Source organism: Cololabis saira, chromosome 17 (assembly GCF_033807715.1).
Source record: "Cololabis saira isolate AMF1-May2022 chromosome 17, fColSai1.1, whole genome shotgun sequence".
Lineage (NCBI taxonomy): Eukaryota > Metazoa > Chordata > Actinopteri > Beloniformes > Belonidae > Cololabis > Cololabis saira.
Genome location: NC_084603.1, coordinates 4,165,606 through 4,189,204, shown reverse-complemented (window position 1 = coordinate 4,189,204; position 23,599 = coordinate 4,165,606). Strand labels below are relative to the sequence as shown.

Below are 23,599 nucleotides of genomic sequence, written 5' to 3'. Positions count from 1 at the left end.
ATACACTATGTATATATATAACACTCTCTGCGTCGTGTTCTGCGTGACTGAATGCTCAAGTCAGTCACAAGTTGTGTTGGAAATTCTAGTTGAAAGATTGCTGGCAGACCTCTATGGTGTTTTGGAGTACTTAATCAAAACACACTGCTTACTTATGAAGCTGCTGTGCTATTATTACTCAATTACACTAAAATATCAGTGTTAAAGTGAACTTTCCTCATTTGGTAAAAGTGCCACAAGGACAAACTCAAAGATGCTAAAACGCAGGTCGCTGGTGTTCCAGGGTCACCAGGAAAAAGAATTCAGGGTGGTCACAACATAATTTACTGCATTGAAACGTCCAGCAACATGCTACAAGATGCCAGAGTTTAAAGAGAGGAGGGACATTAATAATGAAGAGACTCCTAGCAAATAGATTAGCTGTAGTGTCCTCATCAAGTCCACTGATGAAAGCAAGGTTAAAGCAAAAGTTGTACCTGGGAAAAGGAGCAACCATGACCCGCTAAATAAAAATGAAGGACCCTTCTTTCAGATGGAAACCTGTGAGGCCAGAAACTAAGTTTCCAAGTGATTTTTCTCTTGTTTGTACTATCCAAATCATTTTGTGCACCAGTTGCAATTTTTATTTTATTTTTTTCCCCATGGCCTTAACTGCCTGTAATCAGGGGAAATGATGTTGTATACTCTGTCTCTGTAATGGTTCAGATGCTGAATGAAGCAGATGAACTGCTCACCAAGGTCTTCTTTCAATGGGACATCAGGCCGCAAAAATGTCCTGGTAGGATTCTTTTGTCATGAACGAAGAGTGTGGCTCACTGATGTCGGCTGTGGTGACTTTTCAACTTAGAAGCTGTTTCGCAACTTTTGTGGTATGATATCAAGCTTCAGCTCTTCATTCATTTTCAAACTACAATAAGGCCAAATAAAGCTATCTGATACTCACTGACATGATGACGAGCTGAGACTGAAGTCATAGCATCTATTAGACCACTTGAAAGTTGCTATCTGGTAGTTAATGCAGAAGTGGAACTAGTGGGAGGTTTTATCTTTCTTTTTTTAAAAGACTGTCCTTAACTGCTCATTTAAAGATTTCAGCCTCTTTCCGTTTTACTTTTTAAGGCTGAAAAACGTTAAAACATTGAAACTACCGGAAAACAGACCGCCACCACCCAACAGCAACAGTACAGATAGAAGCTAAAGTTCAGGTACATTTCATTGCAGCTGCAGGAAAGAGACAAGTAAAAAGATGGTGTATGATGTCATATATTGTTTGGGATTCTTTTTAACTGTGTTTCTCTTCCTGCTGCGATCTGCTGGAGCTAACTCATCTCGGTCTAACCTTGCTTCATTTTGATCTGGCCCTTCATTTCTCTCAGTTTTGTTGTGACCAGGGTAGTTTATCATCACCTTCTTGAGGAGCACGGCTGAATAAGGAACCAGGTCCATGACGCCAAAAACCAATTACAGCAATGTTTTCCCTGCATTTGGTTATGAAATGGAGAGAAGACAAAGAGACATAAATACAAATTGTTCATGTTTCTTAATCATGTCTATGTTGATGCAAATACATCAACATAGATGTGATTTAGATGCAGATTATTTGCTGATGGAAAAGAAATGTGCTTTTGTGGGAAAATATCAAAATAAAGTGGAAAAAAAGCCACACTCTGGGTTGGGTTTATTTACTGTGACCACATATTTAAAAATAAAAAGCTTACAGTATTGTAATTGTAACTAATTGTAATTGTATTGTAACATTGTTCTTAAAATTCATTATCTTTTTTCAGAATCATTGCTGATGCATAACTGTTATATGGTTAATCAGATGAGTAAATAAAAAAGTCAGCTCTCTTCAATTGTATTTTTCCATTTAATTATCACATTGAGAAAAGTTCATCTGACCTCCCTGAGAAGAAAGCGGGACTATCATAACAGATTCCTAACATTTATTGAGGAACAATGAGTTACAGAGACAAAAATGGCTAATCAGACAAATATGTCAGGAATTAAAGGAAAAGCTGAAATAGTACATTTTGGTTTTGAGAAAGAAAATTTGCGCCTTAAATGATTATATGTCACTCTGTTACAGTTGTAAAAGCTACAAACTTAAAGAGCATTTAAATAAAGAAGGTTTTCCTCATTGCAAGCGATACTACAATGATTTGCATTTCATCAGCACATCTGTCAGATCAAAATATATTTTTCTTGTTTCCAAAGATTAATTTATTTTTGACTCTCCAAAGACACGATTGTTCAAAGTTATTGACAAAGGAAGCAACAAGAAAAATCATACGCCTTATGTATATTTGAGATTTGGTAAAAAAAAAAACCAGTGGAAGACATAGGGATGAAATAAAATACTCCTCATGTCCTCCTATATCCCACAAAAAATTAAGAATTATTTCCTCCTCTAGACATTTGCTTGGTCCCTGGCAAGTGATGAAGGCCATATGCTAAAACAATGATACTGAAGTGAGGAAGACCATGGTGCAGGAGGAAGCAACTACAGCGGTACTTCATACAAGAATGACTGAGGGGAACAGTGTCATGCAAGTGCATTTACACAACGTATTTGCCTCACTTTCCATGTATAATATATGCATTAACATTTAGCATGTTGTTGGAGCCATAACTTGATATCAAGCCAGCCAAGCATTGCAAAACCTAAACCTACTGCACTCTCTCTTTAAATCTTGCAGCGCTTATTATTGTACTGTCAATATGCAAATCTACACGGAGCAGCAGTGTTAACAGAAAACCACTCACCCTCTGGGATTTTCACCCTACCCCTCTGCCCTCCTATAAATCTATTTACCCCTTGGATACACAGAGGCAAGAGTTGATAACAAATGAAGACATAAATTTAAGAGGAACAGCTTTGCCATAATTAAATATTATGAGCTTGGTGTGATCTGTCAGCTTACTCTAACTAATTGAACTCTGCTTAAATTATTATGGGAAGATAACACAGACAGTGCAGGCAATGTTATCATCTTCTCATCAGAGATGAATGTTGTCAAGTAACAAAATGTATAAAAAACAGTTTACATACATTCCTCTCTTCAACCCAACCTTACAGTCACAATATTGTTTGAATGAATCTGTTTATCAATTCCCATCAGATGTGATTTATCAGGAGCGTGATAGTTTATTTAACTGCTTGGACTCCTTTATGTTCCCCTCTGCGGCTACTAACCAGAAGAAAACCATCAGAAGAAAAGCTTTCTCTTTTTGTTACCTGATCAGAGCTCTTGAAACTGCAGGTCTTCTGTTAATTTAACCACAAGGCCTCACTGTGACACTTTTCATTGGTTAAGTACTGTTTTCTATTCAACAACCTTCCCAGAATCTCTGGAGATATAACAATGAAAGAACTCTGCATTTAACAGTCAATTGCATTTAGTAGATAAATGTGTCAGTCTTCACGTGCTTTATGAGCAAATGGTGACAGTAATATTCATCTATATATAGATGTGTTTGTTTACACAGATAAAGCAATTTGGAAAGATCACTTTCTTTTGCTTAGGCAACATAATGCAACTTTAATTAAGTCCTTCATTTATTATTGCAAGGCAGTGGAAATAAACATCCTCTGAGATGTAAATACTTGGCAATATTTGTATTTATGACATGCAAGTTTAACCTTTTTTTCCCTCCCATATAATATAGAGTAGCTTACAGCCCTTACAGCATCATTAAGCAATTCCTGTATGTACTTTGTGTAAATGAAGGCAAGGCAAGGCAAGGCAAGTTTATTTGTATAGCTCAATTCAACACAAGGTAATTCAAAGTGCTTTACATCAACATTAAAAGCAGCAAGATACATTAAACCGTAAATAACAAATAAAATGATAAGAAAATAGGTAAAATAATAAAAAGTGCAAGTTGTTAAAAAGTAAGGGCAGTAGATTACAGCAGGTAAGTATTTAATTTAAGAGTTCGCTTCAGTAAACAGTAATGTTTTTAGCTCTGATTTAAAGGAGCTGACAGTTTGAGCAGACCTCAGGTCTACAGGAATGTTTTGTGAACACAACTATCTAATTTGTTAAAAGGCAGATTATGCATAACACAAATGAATAGGGGGTGTTGATGAATATAATTGCTCAAACAAGTTTAGGGAACACCTGTTCCACTGTCAGTTGAAACCAAAACAATAATTCTGTAATCACTGTAAGATTCATATCCTAGAACTTTAACTTTTTTTTAAATAATTTTTTATAAAAATTTTTGGAGCACTATACTACAGTTCATAGTGTTTGACTTCAGTTTTTCATATTAATTAATGGTAATATGGCGCCGTTTAGAGGTCAAAAAGATGTGGTGCAGCTGCAGCTTTGCACCTACGCGCCTCCAGGGGGCGCTGTTGCTCCTGCGTGGGGGAGCAGCTTCAGCACCGGAAGCCATGAGGAAGCCTATCAACATGACATAACCAGGTGGCTACTGATATTGTATAACTGCATATTTTGTAAGTACGGTCTCTTGGTCTCGTTTCGGTATGCGATAATATAAACAAAGATTCATCCCGACTTGTTAATATATTTCCGTCTGTTGTATGATTCTTGGTTGAGTAGAAGCCGTGGTCTTTAAACCTGAACAGTTTGAATGATATTGTCTTCAGTGTTAGCTTTGCCGGCTAGCGCAGCCACGTAAACAATAGACCTCATTGAAAACATTTAATACTTTATCTCCAGTTTCTATGGTATTGCTGTTGTATTACAGTACGTGGTTGATACAAGTGTATTATGAGTACTTTTTTCAGTGTTCATGCTAACACGTGATTATTATTATTATTATTATTATTATTATTATTATTATTATTGTATTCATATTATTATTTTGTCTTCTATTCAGTCAACAGTGATTGTTCATTGGTGTGTCTTTCTGTTATGTCACGATCAGTATACGCCTCAAAACTACTTTCTTTATCTTGTTTAAGATAAGATAAGATAATCCTTTATTTTCTCCCTCAGTGGGGAAACTCACTTTTCTTGGCAGCAGTAACTTAACACACACATGCAGGGGAGGGGTAAAAAAAAAGTAAAAGGTAAAAAGTATATATAATTACAAAGTATGAACAGTATATACAGTACATTTAAAAAAAAAAGTGCAAACAAGCAGGTAGAATGTTATTGCGCTATAAACTCACAATGGTTGTATTTTGCTTAAAAGGATAAAAAAAGATTAAGATAATTCATAATTCATTATAGCACTCTGTGGAAATTGTCATTTGGTTTAAAAAGAGTTGGTTTAAAACTTTATTTCCTATAGTTACAGTATGGGTTCCCAGTTGTTTTCTTCAACAGCCATATGTAAAAATTGTAGTGTTTTTTTGTGTTTTTCCACCTATTCCACCATCATCATCCCAGGGAGTGTCCATGGGCACCATTCTTTCATTCCACCCTTTCTAAGGTGGTTTTGGCATTTAAAAGTTCAATCAGTTCAAGAGTCTCCTTCATCCTCCTTCAGCTGGGGTTGCTTAATGTTGTCACTGCATACTACAGGCTGGGGGTGAACCTGTCAGCGGGGCCAAGGGGGTACAGCAGCAGTGATGAGCAAAGGGAGAAATTAAAATAGGGTAATGGAGACAAACGCTAAAGGGGTCAGAATAATATCACCATTATTTAGAGTTGTAAGCAAATTCTTGGAATAAATCCACTTTCGACAGCATGACAATGTTGGGACTTCATTTCTTCGCAATCCTTTTGAAAATAATTTTGTACATTGTACTTTCTACTTTTGTACTTAAGTACATTTTACACCATGTACTTATGGTACTTTATTATTTTTAATTTGAGATACTTTTATACTTTTACTTAAGTAATTTTCAAGCAGAAAATCTGTACTTTTACTTAAGTACAATATTTTTGTACTTTTTCCACCTCTGTTTATAGGCGGTGGTAAGAGTGACTGCGGGGCTGATTGACATCTCTATGGCCCCGTGAGAGCTGCTTCATCATGCCTGTCGAAGGTCCGGAGCTCGAGGCGTCCTCGGCGCTCTCCAGCCCGGCCAGCGCTGCTCTCACCCCTGGAGGGTCCGAGGAGGACGGAGCTGCCGCCCGGGGCACAGCAGTCTGCTCCTTCCCTGAAAACGGCCAGGACTCCGAGGCAGCTGCAGCCTATCCTGGCAACACCGGGCCCGAGGACAGCAACAATGGTGAGCCGGGCAACAGGTCCACAAAACTTAGAATGACAAGAAAAAAAAACTCCTGTACCTTTCTTGGACTCTTAGTGGAAATGTCAAGTTTTTTATTGGGAATGAGGTCAAGGAAAAATGGTCACTGAAATTTGTAAAGATTTTTTGGAAAAGATTACTGTAATGAGAGCACATTTACTCTAATTTCTTTATGATCTGCAGTTCTGAAACTACAGTTATCGAAGAAAAAAAACTCCACAAGAAGTGCATTAAGTGCTTCTGCTAATACGTTGTTGCTTAACACTTTATAAAAACAAAATTATGATAATATGCTTAACTATTTAATTGTTAATTTTATAGATCAGTCAGAAAAGTAAAGAAAAAGCCACAAATGTTGAAAGTTGTTGGCATGCACTGCTTAACTTGACTGTTCATACTCATCCTCCTGCGACCATATTTTACTCGATCGTGCGTACGATTTGAGCATTGTTTTTGTTTATTTTTATAATGCAACTGCTGGAAATTATGAGACAGAATTACCTTTTTCCTTTCATAAATTATGTTCCAGTGTTCTGTACTCCGATTTCCTACTAATGGTAATGCAGACCGCATAGAAGGTCTTTTCCCTACCATTTTAGAGAATTTAGCCGACTCTTATCATGACTCTCACTTAGATCCCACAGTCACTTAATGCAGTGGCATGTCTGGTACTTTCAGCTGGCAAGAGGTCTGGAGCGTTGCTGCAGATCGACCGACAGCGCATCCAAGCTGCGTCTGCCAGTTCTGGAGCTGATGAACTCCAGGGCCTTGGTGTGGCTGTGTACGACCAGGACGTCCTCGAGCAGGGTGTTCTGCAGCAAGTAGACGAAGCCATCCAGGGGGCTAGTCAGGCTGCTGCAAAAGCAGAAGCTGAGAAGGAGTACGAGTCTGTGCTGGATGATGTGAGGTAAAAAGAAACTTCTGTACATAACTCAGCTATGTTCTTTGCAACATGTTTATGCTGCGTCGAAGTGTTTCAGAGAGTCTTTTATTTTCCAAGCGTAGCTATTTTAAAAATCTTAGTAATAAAAATTGAATAAATGAAATGCATCTGTGCTTGAGAGTTATGTCTTTAGTGACAGGTCTATCACAAACTACACTTAGCTAAGGTAAATTATTACCTTTAATGTATAATGTTGTTATTAATGCAGTATATATCTCCCCTTTTATCATATAATTGAAAAAAATCTTTATTTTAAAATTACATCCAACTAGAAAGGGCTGACATTTTGCTTTATCATTTTATGTTTCAGGTCTGTCACAACATCTCTGAAACATATCAACAAGATTATTGAGCAGCTGTCTCCCTATGCAGGCTCCAGCAAAGATATCAGTAGGAAGATCGAATCTGTCAAACGACAGAAAGAAAATAAGGTAAAATACTATATGACAAATCTTTAAAATAATATGTGGTTTACATGGCAAAGACACAATAAAGGTAGTGACAGTGGTGGTCGTTGGGAAATGTCATTCAGGAAAAGCAGCTGAAGAAAGTGAGAGCAAAACAGAAGCGACTTCAGGCCATCTTGGGAGGAGAGGACACTCAAAGAGTGGAAGCTGAACTTTTGGCAGAAGATGATGGAGAGGAAGGTGTGTCTTCAATTTTAAGTTTTCATTCTTCTTTCAATGTACTGACTCAACATATTATTCACTTATGTTTGGGGAAACATTTGCTGTGTCTGAATTAAGATGCAAACCAATCAGGTATCTGTTGTTAAAAATAACATGACATGTTGCTACTGGCTGTTAAGAAAGTGCTACAGGACATTTTTGAATTATTGACCTTGAGCAGGTTATTTAACTTGTGTGTGTGTGTGTGTGTGTGTGTGTGTGTGTGTGTGTGTGTGTGTGTGTGTGTGTGTGTGTGTGTGTGTGTGTGTGTGTGTACACACCAGAACCGGGACCATCCACGCTTGGCAGCATGCTCATGCCTGTTCAGGAGACTGAATGGGAGGAGCTTATTCGGAAAGGTCACATGACTCCTTTTGGAACCCAAATCCAGCAGAAGGAGGTAAAGAAAGAACCCCGAAAGCTGATGCTGGCTGAGAATTCTGCCTTCGACATGTACTTGGCGGACCAGGCCAAGATTGCCACTGATAGGAAGAAAGGATTACTTCAGAACAAGAAAAGAAGTTCTGCTCGTAGCCCTAATGAAGAAGCTAGCAGTAAAACAAAAAAAAAACATCTCTCATCTACGGACGGAAAGCTGAAGAAACGTTCGAGAAAGCTGCAGATAACTGCTCTGAAGGCCCATCCCAAGGCTCGACCTAAGACTGAGCCAAAGCTCCCTAAACCAAGGAGGAAGAGGCACACTGAGGGAGAGGAGACAGGCAGTGAGGGGTCAGAGTACCTGCCCAGTGATGAAGGAATAGATTTTGACCAAGAGGAGAGAGAAGCCATGGAAGAGGGTTTGGGGGAGATGAATGATGATAGCGAATATGAATTGAAACCATACAAGAAAAAACCTGGGCACAGAAGGAGGGAGAAGATTAAGAAAGAACAAAGTGACGAAGAATACAGCCCTGAAAGTTCAGATGAAGAAGATGATGATGCTGAAAGTAAAGCCAAAAAATGCAAAGATGATGGAGATGTGGAGTACTACAGGCAACGAATAAGGTATGATTGATGTGCATGCCAATAACTTATTTAGATTTAAGGCTGGATGCAAAGGTGTAGAAAGTTTTCAGTAAGTCTTCTTTTAAAGAGTGTGCAGAAACATCGCCTGTAAACCCTCAACAAACACTGGACTGAGCCTCTACTTTGCATCACATTTGTCATAGTAGTTGTGCAAATGGGCTATTGTTCTTTGCTTTACTTAAGGAGAAAAGCGGTTAGTTTTTGCTGGCTCCATAGTGCAGAAAGAGAGTTAATCCCAGATGAGATTGGCAGCTGTTTCTTGACTAAGCATATTCACTCCGTGTTCGTCTTCTCTCTGCTCTCGCACTGGCCTAATTATCCTCCTGCACATGGTTTTACACACTCACTCACTCTAATGCTTAAATTAATGGAAGAGCAACCCTAATGAGATTTCATATTTATAGCTGTCAAATAAATTGTGTTGGCATGTGTCCTTTTTCTACACTGTAGTGACTGAATGTCAATTCTACAGCATAGACATGCCATGGATGGTGAGGCTAGCTTATGTGAAGAATTGTATTATCAGAGAAAGCTGGAATTCTAGTTGGGTTTGGGGATGGAGTGGGGGCAGAAAAGTGTAATTAACTGAACCAGCGCTTAGTCTTGACTTAATTAGTGAGTGTGGTCTCACAGGCCCAGCTAAAGGACCAGTTTCATGGCAGGGTGACAGGACCAGGCCCAAATGAAGATGGATTCTTATCCTCTGCACCTCACACCTTTCTGGGGAACTCACTCTACTAATTGTCTGTATCAATCTTCATTTGCTGTGCAACGACTATGCCTCTATCTGCCCTCTCTCCTTACTATTAAAACTGCTCTCTTTACATTTACCTTAATGCTATGGATGCACCTCTTCATAAATGAAATAACCTCAAATTAAAACATCTAAAATCTGCACACCTGTGCAGACAAGTCTCATTTTATTTAGAAAACCCTTTACATGAATGAGCACGTGCTTTTGTTCACTTCTCTCCTGATTTTATTTCTAAACTTGAAAAGTTTATTTAGCCTTGAAAGTATGAAATCAATCAAGCAACCATATTATCTCTAGGAAATGGAAACGGCAGCGACTTCGGGAACGGGAGGAGAAGAGAGAAAGAGATGAGGAGCTTACAGATGACAGTGATGTTGAATTTGATGCAGGCTTCAAAGTTCCTGGTTTCCTCTGGAAAAAACTTTTCAAGTAAGTTGTCACTAACTTAAAAAAAAAAAAAAAAGGTTTCATATCCACGTAATGAAATGTTCTTACACTCCTATTAAAGACATCTGCCCTAAAATTAAATTGATTTACAAAGACATATTTGATCAGTGAGATAAACTTAATTTCTTTGCTGTTGATGTACTTCATTATTGATCAATATTTAAAAGAAATAAAAACCCTGACATTGCTTAGCCCACATTAGTCACAATACTCTTGTGTTTTTCTGCATGAAATTAATAATATTGTTGTGCTGGTATAATTACTGTATGAAAATTCATGTTAGAATCATCATTCTTCATTCCTTTGGTTAATAGGGATTATGTAGTTTACTATGAAACTTAAGTATTGTGAATATCTGCTGATGAAAATAATTGAAGCAGAGATAAAATTATGGGATACATATATAATGTATATTTCCCATGCCACCTTCTTGTACTTATTTGTTTTTTTGCGTGTGTGGGTGCTGGTGGGGGGAGCGGGTCGTCACGTCACATGGAGGTGTGACTATATGAATACACCCATCATGTTTTCAGATACCAGCAGACAGGTGTGCGATGGATGTGGGAACTCCACTGTCAGCAGGCCGGTGGCATCCTGGGAGATGAGATGGGATTGGGTAAAACCATCCAGGTCATCTGTTTTCTGGCTGGGCTAAGCTACAGCAAAGTTAGGACAAGGGGGTCCAACTACAGGTATACACACGCTAATACATGCACATACAAGCTGTGTCCAGAGACTGTGTGTCTGTATAGTATGAATATTTAATTAGGGGGATTTCTTTTTGAGAGTGTTCATCTGAATTATTAAACGTTTCAATTATCAGACTCTTCACTTTCTTACTGCAGACAGCAGAGAAAACATTGACAGTGTATGTGTGCATTTATGCGTGTTTGTTTGAGAGAGACTTTATTATTATCTTTTATTGGCATTTCAAATGAAATTCAGTACTCATGAAGTGGGGGTGGAGCAGGTGTGGGACACATCAGCCACAGAAAACATGAGGGAGTGGTGGTGATGATCTGGTTTGACTGCATGCACAACACTTGCGTTTTCAGTAGGTGGAGCCTCCCTCATGGTCAATACTCTGTCTGCTATAGACGCCCACAAATTGATTGTTTGCAAACTCAATTATGGTCCAGTATCAATAGCTTCCACCAGGAGGAGGCTCATATCAGCCCATTAGTGCATCTTTCTGTGTATTTGTGTGTAGTTGTTTGACAAAGTTCTTACAAATCTTCACGGGGAAACTGATGTTATGTCCCTGTACTGTCTTTGATTCATGTTTCACACAAAGACGGCATGAGAAGAGAGGAATGTGTAGTTTAATTAGATCAGTGTCATTTTGCATACTTATTCAATGTGCATATGTACAAGTTTGTTTATAAAAATATTTGTTTTTTATTTATATATATTTGTATGTATATATATATATATATATATATATATATATATATATATATATATATATATATATATATATATATATATATATATATATATATATGATTTTTTTTTTTTTGTAGGTATGTTGGTTTGGGTCCAACAGTTATTGTCTGCCCTGCTACGGTCATGCACCAGTGGGTGAAAGAGTTTCACACCTGGTGGCCTCCCTTCAGAGTGGCAGTTCTACATGAAACGGGCTCATTCAGCAGCAACAAGGTACTGTGTTTCTTTTGAGGATCTTCTTTTCTTTATTTTGTTGTGAGACTTGCTCTGCTTGTATCCTCTTTAAAGTATAGAATATAAACTATTTATCTGCACTTAAAGAGAGAGAAAAAATACTTGTTATATTAATGCTTGTGTCTTGGTTTCCTGTGTTGCAGGAAAAGCTGATTCCAGAAATAGCATCATGCCATGGTATTCTGATCACTTCATATTCAGCTGTGAGAAATTTGCAAGACGTCCTGCAGCGCTATGACTGGCACTACATTATACTGGATGAAGGTCATAAGATTAGAAACCCAAATGCTGGAGTTACCAAGGCCTGCAAACAGGTACAACTCACAGGCACACAAGTCCACTCATAGACAGAGTTCATGTCGTGGTCATTACATTTCCTCTTAAATGCCGTTCTTTTTGGTGGTTGCAGCACAATCATGTGCAGAGCATGTACATAGATATCAATTATTTCCTGCGAGAATGTATGAATGGGGGTACGTTTTTTAAGTTTTTGCTTCTTTTGCTTCTAGTTTCGCACTCCTCACAGGTTCATCCTGTCAGGTTCCCCTATGCAGAACAATTTGAAGGAGCTGTGGTCTCTGTTTGACTTTACCTTCCCTGGTAAACTGGGGACATTGCCTGTCTTCATGGAGCAGTTCTCTGTGCCAATTACTATGGGAGGATACAGCAATGCATCGCCTGTACAGGTACACAAACCTCCGCGCAGACTCATGTGCAGTTGGCGTTTACTTCAGTTCTAATCCTTGTTTTTGTTTTTGAAGTGAAATTAGTAATAATATTTCAAGAGTGGGGCAGTTAAATCTGTGATTGTAGGAAAGAAAAAGAGCGATAAAGAGCTGAAATGTTTTAAAACATGACTCATACACATTTATGCATGCACAGTTTTGGATCCTCAGAATGAAGCAGGTTGGAGGCAGAGATAGTGGAGCAGCAGAGCCATTAAGTGAAGCGCTGGATAATGTGGGTCCATGTAAAGGAACTTGAGTTCATTGCTAATGCGCGAGAGAGGAAGAGGCTAAAGTAAAGAGCCAGTGAGCTAAATTGTAGCTCTTTGTCATTAGTGTCTAATCGTTATTAACCCGATGACTGTATAGATTTAATTATTTAAGCCGGCTATTGATGCTTCTTCCGCTGTCGATAATAAAAACCTTTACTAATTATTAATGTTATTAAATGGTCAGAGAGGGCAGAGCTCTGCTGCCTTATCTTGTTCTCGATGTATTCAGAGCAGCACTACGGACCTGCCAATGATCCATAATTCAGCCAGTGTTTCAGACCATGTACAAATATATGTGTGTTGCTGGTATAGTATAGGATTTATGAGCTTGTGTATATTAGATCTATTACTGAAATTTACATTTGCGCACTAAAATAAATCCTCTACTAAAATAGCTAGATAATCTACTACAATTATCTTCTTTTTGCCCCCTCTGACCTCTATTTAGTCCTATATCTCACCATTTTATTGCCCCTTCCAGCATTGCCAGTGGTCTCTTTGATCCCCCCTGTGGACCCCCGACAAGTTAATGTTTGAAAGAAGAGCTGGCTTTTAGCACTGGCTCTAGATAAAGTGTAGCAGGCAATTTACAGTGGGGCTTCTAGTGCTGGGTGGGACCAAGTGTTTCTCAAACTCCTCCTCTCTTTCCAATTGAGCTGGTCAGTAGTTTTGATGAAAGAAGAGGGGCTCTGCCCCTTGAGGCCAACAACACTATAATCAATGTTAAATGGCTCGTACCACTGAGAGGGGACTGCAATACAAGGGAGGTGGTGAGAGTCAGGGCTCAAGAATCAGGAACACTGAGACAGGTGTCTGTGCTTATGTGTTTGTTTACCCTCAAAGGTTTAATTGTTGTCAATATGTAGGTCCAGACGGCCTTTAAGTGTGCATGTGTGCTGAGGGACACCATCAATCCTTATCTGCTCAGAAGAATGAAGGCAGACGTCAAGGCCAACCTCTCTTTGCCTGATAAAAATGAACAGGTATGCATACTCTTAAGACCTTTGACCCTACTTGGTGTAAATATTTAATGTCCTCAGTCAGTATTCTTCCAATCTTTACAGCTTTGGAGATGCTCGTTTGATTTGATAAGACTGTATGCCTCATCTACGGAGTATTTGATGAATGTGTCTGCCCTTGTCAGGAGAACCCAGTTGATAAAGTTACTAGTAAAGTAAGAGGAGTTGGTATTCATTAGTGTCTGGTCTCTCCTTGGGACTGATGCTGGTAGACTGTCCTGTCCACTTCAGATCATTAAATTAGTCCCTCGGGACAGTGTTTGATACAAAAAAAGAGAACAATGCTGACCACTAAGTCTTTTTGTTCTCTTCTCACTCACATTACTTCATCAAGAGGCTCTAATGTGTATTTTCACTGCACATTACAAACTTTTACACTTTCCCCATGTGTGTGCACTTGCGTAGGTGCTGTTTTGCAGATTAACAGAGGATCAGCGGCAGGTGTATCAGAGTTTCTTGGATTCCAAAGAGGTCTACCAAATACTAAATGGTGATATGCAGGCAAGTTTAATGTTCATGGTTTAAACATGTTTGTTTTTGGATTTATAACACACATTTTATTCTTAAAAAGTTAAAGAAAATCATTGTCCACAAAGACTTCCTCCAACGAGATTGATTAAATGATGAAAAAGGACATTAATTTGATGAATTTCACTTCCGTCCTATTCACAGGCATTCATTTATATTTATATTAACTTTTTTGTGATTATGCATAACCACCTTGAAGCAGCATTCAAGAAATCATTTGCCCATTTAAAATGCTGTTAAAGCCCTAGCAGCTTAATTTCAATACTTTTGATGCTCAATCTAAGAAGTTCGTACCATTGTTTTTCCTCATATTAGCCTGGCCCATGAGAGAGAGCGAGAGAGAGACTACCATTTATCACTGCTGGGCAAATATGCATGGTGGAAGAGCCAGGGGTGACCAGAGTGCATACACACACCGGCTCTTATAGATGTATTCAGTGGTCACTCTCAGTCCATTAACCACCATTACTAATGCAGTGACCACTGGGTCCTCATCAAGAAGCATTGTCCGTAAATAAATTATGTAATTCATTCCTGTGGACTAAAGTAAATGTGCTTTGTTTAAAGGTGCATTTCCTTAAAATTCACAGGAATCAACCAGTGTTTTATATCAGTTGTGTCTTGTGTTTTGTACGTATAAAGGAAATGGACTTTATGACAACCTCTCTCTTTATTTTTTACTTTGTCTTTCTGCTTTAGGTATTCTCAGGGTTGATTGCACTGCGGAAGATTTGTAACCACCCGGACCTTTTCTCAGGTGGCCCACGGATACTGAGAGGAATCCCTGAGGAGCAGCTAACTGAGGAGGAACAATTTGGCTTTTGGAAACGCTCGGGAAAGCTGATGGTGGTGGAGTCACTGCTGCGTCTTTGGTTCAAACAGGGCCACAGGATCTTGCTCTTCACTCAATCTAGACAGGTCAGGAACATGATGCTCTGACTTTCTGGTGACTTTCTAAATTAGAGTGTTGGTTTTTAGAATGCTTGTTGTCATTCATGCTCTTTTATTTTTGTGCAGTTCTATCCTGCAATTTCCACTCATCTTCAGTTGTGAAACTTAAATTGTGATGTCACGTCTCTATTGTCTTCTGGCTACACACAACCCATGTGGCCATAATTTTTCATGTGTCAGCGTGAGAGACAGAGGAAGTGTGTATATGTGATAGAGGCCCCAGCTGTTGCAGTCAATACCAATGAGATTATACCTCAGAGGGAACCTGAGACTCTCCCTGTCGGCATCTCTGTCCATGTAATATTAATCTGCTCTAATCCTTTTAGAGCTAATCCAAGTCTCAGCCCCCTCTCTCCATCTTTGCCTCCTCTCCACATCTTCATTTTCCTCCATGGGTCTCTGTTGTCTTCTCATTTTCTAGATGCTGCACATCTTGGAGGTGTTTGTAAGAGAAAATAACTACTCATACATGAAAATGGATGGCACAACCCCAATCGGTTCCAGACAGCCTCTCATCGCTCGCTACAATGAGGTAAGGATTAGCTTTCCCTAATGGTTCTGAGTATTTCTCATGAAAATCCCGTCCTCTGGGACAGAATGGTTCAGTGGAACCCTGCTTAGCCTGAGGTGGAGACACTAATTGATGACAATCTGTTGTTCAAAGTGGTTGGTCTTTCTTTGTTGTTTATCTCATAAATAAAATGTCACTAAGTAACAAGTATTGAGAAAGTAAATGTACAATTTTAAAGCTTTAATATTCCTTTTTATAATTGTTTCTATTTCAATACTTTGTTATATTTATAATTTAACTTTGTCAAAAAAGACAGCTGTTTTGATTTTATATATATTTGGCTTAATGTGAAAAACTGTTTTATTTGACCAATAGATATTCAAGTGAATTAATTCATGTTGTTTTTGTAATCACGTTTTGCCTGACTTTTCTCCGTTATAGGACAAATCTATTTTTATTTTCTTGTTGACCACTAAAGTTGGAGGACTGGGAGTCAATCTGACCGGGGCCAACAGAGTCATCATTTATGATCCAGATTGGAACCCTAGTACAGACACACAGGTAAGACTCTCTCATAATAATAATAATAATAATAATAATAATGATAATGATGCATTCTATTTGTAAGGCACTCTTCATCCAAGAATCTCAGAATGCCACAGAGCCAGTACGCATAAAGTGGTTCAACTACCTTTACCTGGTCCATCATTTCTCATGTGAATCTTTTATGTAGTTTTGTAGCTTGAATTGTCAGATTAAATCATAAAAAGTTGGGACATAATGGCAGTTTAAAAAGAAATAAATGTTTTAATTCTCAAAATGTATTTTGACTTTTATACTATTGCAGACAATAGGAACCTGAGATTTTCTTTCTTGTCCATTTTATTTTATCCTTTCAGTTATTCAACACGTACAAAAAAATTGGGGTGGTAAGAATTTTGGGTTGGAATTGAGGAATGAATGCATTAATCATAAAGAATATAATTTTAAATATGTACTGTCATAAGAAGATGTCAAATATATTTGGTACACGATTAGGTACAATAGCAGAATTCATGAAAAACTGATCATCAAAGATGGCCAGGCAATCTCTTTAATTTATCAACAAATGAGTGAGTGAATATTTAAAATTTCATTTTTCTGTATGTTTGTTTAAAGTTTTCCATTTCAGACCTTAAACATGTTCCCAAAATGTTGGGAAAGCAAAGCTGTTACCACTTCATAATGCCATTTTTTTTTTTCTGGCTAAGTTTGTGTTATGGCATTGAGGATACCAAACCATTGGGTGTTTCAGTTATTATTTTAGGCCCATTCTTCCTGCAGACACCACTTGAGGTGTGCTACAGTATGGTGTCGTCAGTCTTGCATTTTCCATTTAAAAGTTCTCAACACATTCTCTATTGGTTGACAGGACAGCACTGCAGTCATGTCAGTACAGCACCTGTACACCTTGCTCATTCCTTCATAATGTGTGTGCAGAATGTCTGCATTGTCTAGTTGAGACATGCACCCTGGAAGAGAAGTGATCTTACAGGCAGCATATGTTATACTGCAGTCTCAAAATACTTACTGGCATCTCAGTGTTAATGCAGAAATAAATGTTGCCAGAGGCACTAATAAACCCCATACCATCACAGAATCTGCCTTTAGGAGTTGTTGCTGGTAATGGATGTTTTTTTTCCTATTTGGTCAAGAGCACATCTCTTACAAAAAAAAACTATGCAATACAGATTTTTGTGATCATAATAGACGTTTACACTTTGTGATGATCCTTGCCTCTGAGCCCAGATACGCTCTGGTTGCTCTGGTTGGAGCTATTGATGAATGAATGATGATGTATTGATGACTGTTCTGGATGCAGTGCTGACTGAGGGATCTGAGTCTGTCTTGCATTTGTGGGCTTGACCCTTATGCAGTGAAATTCTTCAGATTGATTTAAATTGTTCAATATTATTATTATGGACTCTTTAAGGGTAAATATTCAAATGATTCCTAGTCTTTCTTGGAATATTGGTTTTGCAAATGTCAATTTTTTTCACATATCTGTTGATAACGAAGAGAACCTGAGCCCATCTTTACTCGTGATAGACTCAACAATGAATCAATTGACATCACCAAATACATTGTTTTTCTTTCTTTTTTTTAAATTTAAATAGCCTCATCAATAACCTTAAGTTCCTTTGTCCCATTTGTTGTATTTATTTTTTATTAACGGGCATGCTAAGGAAGTTACTTAATGGTTGATCATACTGTTCTGGGAGCTGTTCAGTGGATGACTGTTTTGCCCATCTTCACCTTTGTTGTACCATCTATTTGACCTAAATTAACTTAAAAGCATTAAAACAAAAGTATTTCAGTTGAATAATGGCCTTTCTAACACTAACAGAAGGCATCCTCTTTTTGTTTGGAATAAACCGACTGTCCACTTGAATGTATTGTTGTTCTCAGGCACGGGAAAGAGCATGGAGGATCGGGCAAAAGCAGCAAGTAACAATCTATAGGCTGCTGACTGCAGGAACCATAGAAGAGAAAATCTACCACCGGTAATGCAGCTTCTTTTTTTTTATTTATGCTTGTGTATGCATTATATTTAGTCTCAGAACTTGAGTTGTCTTTCCACTGAACTCTCACACTTATGAATATTGTGTATGACTGATTAGTTACATCACGGCTGTATTACTACAAGTATTCTCCCACTTCTCGGTTATTAAAAAGCTTTCCTGTGTTATTAATTAGCCAGCTGAGGACTTCTAAACTGTTGCTCTGTTTGGTTTGACTGTGAAGTGCTTTCAAAAAGAACTGCAGCAAATCTGTTATTTTCACTGCAGTAAGCAGTGAAAATAACACATTTTCTCATCGTGCAGCCAAACTACTTTGTGATGGCAAGATCAGCATTGCCAGCTGTGGGAAAAAAATAACTAGATACAGATATCTTATTCTGTATTGTATCTGTTTTAATCCAGGCAAATCTTCAAGCAGTTTCTTACAAATCGTGTTCTGAAGGACCCCAAACAGAGACGGTTCTTCAAGTCTAACGACGTTTACGAGCTCTTTACTCTGGCTGACCCAGGTGGAGGTCAAGGAACAGAAACTAGTGCCCTATTTGCAGGTCTGTTCTTATCAGATACATTTTTCATTGTGCACTGTAAGGAATCCTATTCCATAAACATTACTGTCAGAATTCACTTAACAAGTTATTTACCTTCAAACAGGTACAGGATCTGATGTTAAAGTACCCAAGAAATCGGAGAGACCAAGGCCATCATACACTGTAAACCTCAAAGGCAGCCACGTGCAGAAACCCTCTTCACCAAGTCGGGTTGAAACTGGTGCAGACAGAAGACACTCTTCCTCAGAAGACATAAGGACACTAGGAGATTGCAGCACTTCTTCATCCAATACAAATACTCAGGTTAAATCAAATGTATTGATGGACCGTGAAAGCACCAACCAAGATGATATGATTGTTGTGCCAAATATTTCAGCAAATACACTACCTCCAGGACAAAATAACAAAGACTCAGATACAGCCATGCCAGTTGTCAAAAACGTGCAGTCACCTGGCTATCACCACCACAGAGACAAAGACCCTACCCTCACTAGCCCACAGAAACACAGGGAGAAGAGGAAGCACTGTGACTCTGCTGACATGGAGAAACACAAACATAAAAGATGCAAACACTCCCGAGGCGCTCGATTGGAAGGCCACCGCATCTCTTATTTGGTAAAGAAAAGAACTGGCAGGAAGACTGAGAGTGAAGAAACTGCAGCAGAGGATCAGAAAAAATCAGACGACTATGTATTGGCAAAGCTCTTCAAAAAATCTGGTATTCATATAATTCAATGCTATTTTCAACATTTTCTTTTTCATGTCTCAAAGCTGTTAACTTCTTTGCTGATTTGTGTTTTGTTCCCCATCTCCCTTGACTTTCTCCAGGTATCCACAGTGTGATGCAACATGATACCATCATGGAGTCCTCCAACCCTGACTATGTTCTTGTGGAAGCAGAGGCCAACAGGGTGGCTAGGGATGCCCTTAAAGCTCTTAAGATTTCTCGGCAGCAGTGCAGACTGCCCTATAATAGTACAGTTCCTCCACCTGCAAGGTACGTTACCCAGTGGTGGGTAGAGTAGCCAAAAACTGTACTCAAGTAAAAGTACTGTTACTTCAGAATATTATGACTCAAGTAGAAGTAAAAAGTAGTCATCCAAATAATTACTTGAGTAAAAGTAAAAAAGTACTTGGTGAAAAAACTACTCAAGTACTGAGTAACTGTTGAGTAACGTCTGATTAATTTTTTTAACACAAGCATTCAAACAGACAAAAGTACAAAATAATCATCTTCAGGCAAATTAAATCAATAAAATAAATTAAAATTAATAAAAAAAATATAGCTTAAATTAAAATAATCTTAAAGTAAATTCAAGTACTTTAATAAATAATAAAATAAATAAAATAACAGAATAAAAAAATTAATTAAGCACAAGTAGCACAAAATGTCAAGCCTTTGTACTTTTCTTTTTTAACCAGCAGAACTAGAACAAGCCCATGAACTCATAGAAACTCTGTGTGTGTTTGAGTCTGTAAATGTGGCAAAACATGCAAAAACAAACATTTTTCCCAAAGAATCACTCAGTGATGTCATGAGACTGACGCATACGAGGATAAAAGGGATAAAAGAAAAGTAACCGCTCAACGTAGCCTAATGTAGCGGAGTAAGAGGAACAGTTTCTTCTTCACAAATCTACTCAAGTAAAAGTAAAAAGTACAGTGATTCAAAACTACTCCTAAAAGTACAACATTTCCCAAAACTTACTCAAGTAAATGTAACGGAGTAAATGTAACTCGTTACTACCCACCTCTGACGTTACCTCACACAGAAGTAGTCGGTTTCTGTAGATTCAAAGTCTCATTTAAAACGAGCATCTCAGTTTTTCCTTTTCTTGCCCCATCAGGAAACGATTTGGACAAAAGAAGAATTCCATCTTGGTTCAACCTGCTGGTCAGTCTGCCCCCACTCCGATCAAATGCAAGGTAACAGCAGTGTTGTCCTAAAATGACTACACTATGCTTGTTTTATATTTTTAATTCCATGATTTATATTATGTTAATAAATTTATCTTTACAGGATATTGCAATTGTAAAGAAGTCTGTGTCAAAGAAACCTGGAGCTGGAGCTCATTTCAGTGGGGAAGTGCCAGACACTGAATCTAACTCTGCCTCACTGTCATCCTCGTCTCTGCTGGCCAAAATGAGAGCCCGTAATCACCTCAGCAAGCCCTCTACCCAGAGAGAAGATGAGGCGGAGGAGGAGGATGGATCTCCAGCTGCAAGAACAACCTCTCCTCCTCCAGCCACTGTGCATGATGAGCTGTTAGTGGATCTGCGCAACTTCGTAGCCTTCCAGGCGAGTGTTGATGGGCAGGCCACCACCCAGGAAGTCCTGGAGTATTTCAAACCAAGACTGACACAGGAACAGGCGCCTGTCTTCAGAGAGCTACTTAGAACCATCTGTGATTTTCATAGGACCTCTGGTCAAGAGGGCACCTGGAGACTGAAACAGTCCTATCGTTGATGAAAATGGCAATAAAAAACAGAAGAAAGCCATCGGATGTGATTCATATTTGAATACCTCATTAAATGTTTTAGATAAATTCTGTAATGTCTTTTTCTATATTTGTCTGTTTACTTCACTGAGATGTATAATACACGACAGACCAAAATAATTTAAGTTATTGAACAAAGGAATACTTAATGACAGTTTATTGTGGAAGGACCATAGGTACACTTAACTTTCTAATGACTCTTGAAGCAAAAGTTTTTTGTTTTGTTTTCCTAGTGTATTCTAGGTGGTTTCAGGTCTCCACTTGTATGACCATCTGCTTTTATGCTTTTTCAATGTTTTTTTCTTTTTCAATTGAAAACCTTATTGTATCTGAATTCAGCGGTTTCCATTTGCCTTAAAATGTGAAGTGTTTTACTGGGAATGCAGGATCACTGCTTACCAAATGTGTGCTTCAAAAAGGATTAATGGCAAGGTTGTTGGTTTTTTTCTTTCTTTCTTTAAAATTGTAGTAAGCAATGTCTCATTCACTATTTCACTGTACTGTTGTCTTTTAAATCAGCACTATGTTTCCAGTGCATGATAGTAGGGATGGGGAGAGGGTTAATGTGAAATAAATTGAAATAACCCACCTTCATTTTCTTTTCTTTTTTTAAAACTGTTAAGGAGAAATCTTAAATGTCATGTTTTATAATTAATAAATACAATGTATTTTCTTGACTATATTTTGTGCATTGCGCCCCTTAGAACTGTATGTTTTCCATTTTAACAGACATAAGTAAAGGATGATACTTTTAATGTTAACAAATATATTTACATTCCCCTACTGTAGATTAAATGCCTGTAAATAAGGATGACTGAACTATATTACAGTTTACATCCAATTTAGTTTTTCTATATTAAGCCCATAAGAACTCTGCTTAAGTATGGACATTTTTAACTATAACATTTAAACTAATGTATTAATAATAATAGTAAGGCTAGTGACTCCTAAAATGTGCTCTGGTCTAGAACAGACTCGGCCCAAACATGGACAACGAAATAAAACCCAGATAAAGCTTTATTTGTAGAATCGTCTTTACCAGCAGAGATGAGTGTATAATTTCATTTAGTCGCTTAAGCAATCATCAGGGGACGGAGGAAAAGGCGCTGACAGGAAACACACACTTCAGGCCTACACTTCTGCAAGAGTTTTCCACAGCAAATATTGGGATAAAGTTATCAACCGTTATTTGATTTCAATTTTCTCCGCACTTCGCCGAGGTCATAATAACAAGTTTATTTTCAGCGGTGCATAAATTAATTACGCGCATTTAATAACTAAAATATCATTATATTCCCCCTTTAATAACATAAACGCTGCACGCCAGGGAAGCCCTTAATAGCGCGGGGCCCTGTAACTGGCCATTATCCGCCTGTAATGATATTACAGAACCAATTACGCGCCATTAGAAGGGATTTTCTGCACTTTATGTGGTTTGGTCCAATCCCGCACTCCTCTTCTAAATTTCTGCTGCTTCTCGAAGCCTCATTTTGCTTCCACCTCCGAGACGCATGGCGTCTGCGCTCTGCCGTCCAGATGCGCTTTAAAACTAATTGAAAGGGTCCCGCAGCAGATCATTTATCTGAGGAAGCGAAATAAATCGCAGGACCCCTTGCTGTGAACAAAATCAAAAATTTGGCCTTGTGAGTGTTCTACACGCGCAAACCCTTGTAAAGTGGACCCCCTAACACACCCTGACGAGCAATTAACCCGCCCGACAGTCAATCTAAAACCCAAAAGAAACCATCTCCCTTTTTTTAATATATGAAAGAACCAAATAAAAAGTGAAGCGTGTATGTGTGCATGTTTATGGTTAGGGAATATGCTTGACTCTGGAATAACAATCAATTGTGATGAATTTTCTTTCTCTTTTTTTTTTTTTTTTTTTTGATGGGGGTTACTGGAGCAGAGCTGTCGTCTCCACATGCCCCTCTTTCTTTATTCCTGTCTTTCTCTGACACACACAACCCCGCGCACACACCGGGGGTTGGGGGTGATGGAGACAAAGCAGTGATAATCCGATTAGGACCAATTAGGCGTGAGATTCTGTGACACTATAGCTGAAAGCCTTAACACTCTGTAGACAGTTATACAGTTATAGAGACATCTGGACACTCCCAGGGAGAGAGATGTCAGCAGTGTGTGTGTGTGTGTGTGTGTGTGTGTGTGTGTGTGTGTGTGTGTGTGTGTGTGTGTGTGTGTGTGTGTGCGCTGGATAGGAATGGGCGATATTTTACCATTCACGATAAACCGTAAAAAAAATTCCCCACTGTAAGAATTTGTCATCTCACGGTAA

At 38.4% G+C, this 23,599-nt stretch overlaps 1 protein-coding gene across 1 annotated transcript; it reads left to right on the top strand.

The window, feature by feature from the left end:
- The first annotated feature begins 4,401 nt into the window (after nt 1-4,401).
- On the top strand, nt 4,402-21,977 carry ercc6 (excision repair cross-complementation group 6). Its single transcript, XM_061745013.1, has 22 exons — nt 4,402-4,465; nt 5,892-6,154; nt 6,851-7,079; nt 7,426-7,546; nt 7,648-7,762; nt 8,068-8,788; nt 9,861-9,992; nt 10,544-10,702; nt 11,534-11,669; nt 11,834-12,004; nt 12,200-12,376; nt 13,554-13,670; nt 14,112-14,207; nt 14,934-15,152; nt 15,607-15,717; nt 16,138-16,257; nt 18,145-18,239; nt 18,660-18,805; nt 18,909-19,523; nt 19,634-19,802; nt 20,653-20,731; nt 20,826-21,977. The coding sequence occupies exons 2-22, from the start codon at nt 5,956-5,958 to the stop codon at nt 21,270-21,272; spliced, it is 4,374 nt and encodes a 1,457-aa protein (XP_061600997.1). The 5' UTR covers nt 4,402-4,465; nt 5,892-5,955; the 3' UTR covers nt 21,273-21,977.
- The last annotated feature ends 1,622 nt before the right edge of the window (nt 21,978-23,599 follow it).